At 36.7% G+C, this 6,000-nt stretch overlaps 1 protein-coding gene across 1 annotated transcript; it reads right to left on the bottom strand.

Annotated features, from left to right (window-relative positions):
* Positions 1-875: 875 nt before the first annotated feature.
* Positions 876-1,986, bottom strand: LOC110880259. The gene is made up of 2 exons (XM_022128845.2): positions 1,693-1,986; positions 876-1,579 (listed from the first exon to the last, which is right to left on the bottom strand). Exon 2 carries the CDS (start codon positions 1,575-1,577, stop codon positions 1,059-1,061), a length of 519 nt encoding a protein of 172 aa, XP_021984537.1. The 5' UTR covers positions 1,578-1,579; positions 1,693-1,986; the 3' UTR covers positions 876-1,058.
* Positions 1,987-6,000: the final 4,014 nt, after the last annotated feature.

Genomic DNA, 6,000 nt, shown 5'->3' with positions numbered 1-6,000 from the left:
CACCCCACCACCACCAAAAAACCTACCCCCCCCCCCCACCAAAAAACCTAACCCCCCCCCCCACCCCTCCGGCAAAAAAAAGCAAAAAAAACTATAATTCACCAAAAAACCTAACCCCCCCCCCATCCCCCAAAAACCTATAAAAACCTACCCCCCCCCCCCCACACCCTCCAAAAACCTAAAAAAAATCTAAAAAAAACTAAACACCCACCCCCACCCCCACCCAAAAACCTAAACCCCCACCCCCTCGGCAATTTTTTTTTTGGGGGGGGGGGGGGTGGGTGATGTGGGGGGGGGGTTTAGGTTTTTGGTGGTGGTGGATGTTTAAGGGTTTTTTTTTGTAGTAGGGTTTTTTTGTGTAGTGGGTTTTTTTAGGTTATTGGATACTTGTCACTCTATAAATCCTTCTTACACTTCTTACAATTAGGATCCTTTGTATTTGATCCTAATCCTACCTTAATATCATATTTTTATTATTAAAAAATTCAAATTTTAAGATAATGTAAACCGGTTCAATGGTTTGAACCGGTAGAACCGGATTTACCGGCGATACATAAGACATACCGTATTTGGGTTTTACCGGTCTTTATCGTACCGGCCACATGTCCGGTATCCGGTTTAACCGGTATAACCGGCCGGTTCATACCGGTATTTAAAACATTGGGTGAGCACTCCTTACACCCTTACAACCAATATATAACTTCTCGTTTTAAAGCTTTGTATTCTTCTTCTTTCGACGCCTTCCTAGTGATTGAAATGTGTGTCGTTTTAATGAAATTTGCCGTTCAAAAAACAATGAATATATGGAAAATTGAGTCGGTTTTCATTGATTGATGCATGTTTTCTTATGGAATCACAAAATATTCACAAAACAATATGATCATAGTAATAGAAGGATGAAAAAAGTTGTTTGCTAGTATTGATGATGATCTTGAGTACATTAAGTTCAATAACTATTTCGTCTAAATTAAGCATCTGGTGTTCCCACATCCTTTTTGCAAGGGCAAGGATGTAAACTTACATTGTTCACGGCGGTTTTCATTTTCATTTTCGTTCATTCAATCATTCAGTTCAGTAGCTTCTTCTAACTGATCATCAAAGGTAGACGATTCAACCGCAAGGGTTAGCTTCGGAATACAGCTCTCCGATCGAGCAATTCCAACAGTATCAGTACTTTGAGTTGGACTACAAGGCACAGACCTAAGAGATCTCGGCGAATCCAAACTTCGCCGGAGAATCTGTCTCATGGCAGTAATCAAATGCACCGCCGGATTAGGCGGCGGACCTGACGATCGAGACGCTCTACGAAACATCATGTGACGCGTCATCGCTTCTTCTGTACTGATCAATCTTCCACTCCTCATGATTTCATCTTTCACCGCCTCCCCACACAATCCGCAGATCCATTTGCCTTTATATCTTTCTCGAATCCTCTCCATATACGCCGGCGTACACTCCTCCGTCAATCCGCAGCAATCGCACTCCGCAAACTCTACTTCCGTCGTCAGATTCGCCGTCACCGTTTGCGACTCCGTTACAGGCATCATCACCGCGTCACTCATTACCGTAGTTGACATTTCTTCAATAAATTCACATAACATTTACAAACATTAACGTCTTAGAATTTCCAGAATTCAAATCAGTTATTAATAATAATAATAAATAAATAAATAATAAGATTGCTCAAATTACCTGAAACAAAAGCAAGCAGTTGTATGTAGAAGACAACAAGTAATTAGAGATTATTATCTCTCCTTCTCCCACTGTGATTCTTCAAGCTTTGATTTATTTATAAAAAGAAAGAGAAATCTGAAAGGCATTTCAGATCAATCACTTGCTAAAAAACTTGACAATCAAATCACGATAATAAATAGAAGATCAACCTTGAATTAAACACAATATCAAGCTAAAAATAGATGAGTTTGTAGAGAGAGAGAAATTTAATGCGGTTTATTATGTAGAGAGAGGGTGTGCAAATGGAAGAAAAAAAATACTCAATGATTAGGGAGGGGTATATTCCACTTGGAAAATGGGAATAGAATAATTTCCACGTCAATAATGGGTGCTGCCAGCTGGATATTATCGCCGTCAGGGGTGTTTTTGTAATTTACTTATAGTTTTGTTCGCAAGGGGGGATTACTTTCCATATTGGTTACCTAATCTCCACTCATTTGTCGCCACGTGGACGTCGCCAACGTGTACATCCAATGATCCAGCTCAGCATGACAGCCATTTTCTCTTATTTTAGTGCAGTTTCTAGGAAATTATTTAATCATATCGTAGCATTATACGTGGGCATTAATTTTGATTATTTTAGGAAAAAAAAACTTGGTTAAATATTTTTTTTTTCAGAAGGATAAACATATACACATTTTTTCCCGTTTGAACCCAGTGAAGACAACATAGTTTGGCTAAGATATATAGGGCTTTCTGTTAGAAGGGGTAAAATTTCTCTCACAGCAAGTTAAAGAGTCTCACCGTTCAAAAATAAATAAATAAACATATACACGTTATCATGCTTTTAAATTTATATTGTTATTTATTATAAAACTTGAATTCTTAAAATAAAATAAAAAACACCAATATATCACTGTGTTCTTCATTTTGATATCTTTATCCTATAAGCCCTTAGGCTGAACGGGATGTTCGCGGTAACCCCTTGCGGGGAGTGCATCCACCGATGAGTGGTGGTACCGCCATCTAGGCGGTGAACTAGAGAGAGGGAGAAAAGCGGTGGGCTGTCACCGATGGAGGAGAGGGGAAAGATGGTGGGCCAGCCCACTTTCAACCAATCAAACCTTTTTTTTTTTGAATAAAAAAATAAGGGGAGTTAAGAGGGGAGTGCCGTCATCAATTTAGGGTGTTAGGGAGTTTAAGAGGGGAGTTGACGTGGCACACGAGGATTGGTTGGGCGTAAGAGAGGGGACTCACCTCTTAGGTGAGCACCCCTTACACCCTTAGTTGTATTTTCAGTTGGGTTGAATGATACAATGAATTTGGTTACTGATGTGGTGCCTTAAAACAATTGTTAGTATCTGAAAAAAAAAGATAGATGAATATTTAATAAGTTTCCATTTTTAATTACACAATTTAAATATTTATCTTTACTCGCAATGAAAAAAAAATATGAATATTTAATAAGTTTCCGTTTTTAAGTACAATTTATATAAATTATCTTTACTCGTAATAACTGATTATTTAATTATCAATTTTTTAACATTTTTTTGGAGCTTGTTGTACACGTTTCGTCAATCAAGGATTGTGGGGGGTTCACACGATGATAATTAAATCAGTTTTTTAGAAGACAATCCAATTTGATTACACAGAGTGATTTTAACTGTATGTTCATGTGGTAAAATAGACACTCAATTTAACATGGAAAAATAGTTTGGTTTAAGTTTTTAGCTAAAGGGGTATATCGGGTTATTACCACAAGGGGTTCTTCGCATATTTATTGGGTTTCCTTATGAATTTGTGTATATACATTATTGCCAAATGGAGATGGATATGATCGGGTGGTTCTGTTGTTTGCCCGATGATACTTCAGTGGTACGTCAGTAATCCAATTTGTCGGTCAAAAAAAAGGTTACCGGTTTTAAGATTTCAAAATTACATTTATAACTTTAGCTTACATTGTTCACTCAATCACTAAATATTTAGCGTTTGTGACTAACTGACATTAAAATTATGATTAACTTTTGTGAAATAACGATACCCCCCCTCCCCCCTCGAGTTCCTTTTCTACACTGTAACACTCCAGTTTGGTGAAGGCAAGCGGTTCTAGCAAATGTCAACCATTGACAACCCATTACAACCACACGTTTCTTGTCAAGTGGTGATGGAGGCTTAAAGTGAAAGTCAATCGTCTTTGGGTGAAGTAAATATCTCTAATTGATGGCAAATCAATTGCTAAACATTGTGTTTCGGGTACATGGTTAGAGACTTCCAAAATCGAGAGGGATTTTGAACTTGGGAGTCTCTTTACCATCCTTATTGTTCAACAAATGGTAAAAGAGATAATACATTTTTTAGAAAAGACGTTTGGTGTGCTAATATGTCCTTAAAGGACATGTATACCCTCACGTGTATGCATTAGAATATTGAAAATGTTATTTGATCATGGGCAGGGTGCTTTAAGAAGTTGAGTTAAAGTTGGGAATTCAGTTACATTGGAACTTGAAAAGACCACGAAGACGAGGAAGGGAAGTTGAGGAGATGTAAGCAAATAGTAAAGACATTAGTGATTTTAGTTTTTCGAATGAAGTCAAGTGTTGGCGGTTCACTAGAAGCTTCTTGAGGGATGTTCTCGTTCAAAGGTCTTCGATATAAGATTATAGAAAGGAGCACCGATTATCAGGATTATAAATTTACTTAGGTTAATTGGGTTCCTCTTAAGATAACTAGTAGTAAGACCCGTGTGCAAACACGGGTGGTTTTTAGAAAACCATGCATAACACATTTTAATAGAAAATATAGATAAGTTTATAGATATTGTACCAAAACGTGTTATCTATTATAGCTAATAGACAACTATAAACATAGATGATCGGTTAATATATCAGTTACATACGACTATTTACATTCTCATTTCCAAAAATCGGAGTACCCACCTATTAACAATGTAAACTGCTTATAGACATAAGTACATATAAAAGATGTCTAACAAACTTAATAGAATTTGAATACAACTTAAGTTTCAACAAACATTAACTACGAATAGGGCTGTAAACGAACCGAACGAACACGAACAAGGCCATGTTCGTGTTCGTTCGTTAAGGAAACTAACTTGTCCGCGAACTGTTCACGAACGCATACCGAACATAAATTTATGTTTGTGTTCGTTCGTTAAGGAAATTCAATTGTTCACGAACAGTTCGTGAACACTGGTCTCGAACGCAAGCAAATAAAAATGAACGCAAACGAACATTTAACTTGAAAATAAAAAAAATGAAAACATTGTTATCCTTAAACATTGGATATACGTAGTTAAATACAACCATCAAATGATAAATCAAAACACAAGAAGTCTACCACACCACCAAATGATGAATAAAGTTTAACTAACTTAAACATAATTATCCCCAAAAATGTCTTAGAATGTCCAAATTTTAGCTAACTTAGAAAAAATAGGGTTTCAAGTTTTCAATATGTTTAGATAAAAGGTTTATTATTTATTATTTTTTAATATAATCAAACGAACATATTACCGAATGTTCACGAACGCAGTCGAACGAACGAGACCTGTGTTCGTGTTCGTTCGCTAAGCGTAACCGAACGAAATTTTTTGTTCGTGTTCGTTCGTTAAGCTAATCGAACGAACATAAACGAACTTCACACCGAACAGTTCACGAACTGTTCGCTGAACGTTCGGTTCGTTTACAGCCCTAACTACGAACACACGATCACCTGCCTCAACAACTTTCACCAAAGCTCAATCAAGGTTGATCAGGCCTTTGACTTCCAGCAGTTTTTTGACTTCAACAGAAGATAGGTCTTCAACAGACTTTAGACTTCAGCAGATCATTGTGTATAACAGTCTTTATAGATTAACAAACTTTAGAAATCAGCATATCTTTGTGTATAACAGTCTTTATAGATCAGCAAACTCTGATGAGACTATCCGTTGATGATGCTCAACCACTGATGAGGCTGAGCAGTGCTTTCCATTAAGGTTGATCAAGCCTTTGACTTCAGCAGATGATTGGTCTTCAACAGTCTTTACATCCAACAAAATTTTGCATAACAGTCTTTATAAAACAATCAGACTTTATAAAACATGCTTGGAGAATGATTTGGAATCGAATACCTACTTTCTAGAATCTTGAGCTTAGAGGGTGGTGATGTCTTCTCTAATTTGCCCGCTCTGCGATTTAAAAAAATATATATATACACTAAAAATAGTGATTTTTAATAAAAAAAAATGTTATGTTTTTAAGGCCTTTTTTAGTAGTTTTTTAGTTTTCTCATAATCTTCTCCCTGTATATATCGGTTGAGCACTG

The sequence above is a fragment of the Helianthus annuus genome, chromosome 9 (assembly GCF_002127325.2).
Source record: "Helianthus annuus cultivar XRQ/B chromosome 9, HanXRQr2.0-SUNRISE, whole genome shotgun sequence".
In the NCBI taxonomy this organism is placed as follows: domain Eukaryota; kingdom Viridiplantae; phylum Streptophyta; class Magnoliopsida; order Asterales; family Asteraceae; genus Helianthus; species Helianthus annuus.
Note: the sequence above shows the minus strand (reverse complement) of the source record. Positions and strands in the feature narration are given on the sequence as shown.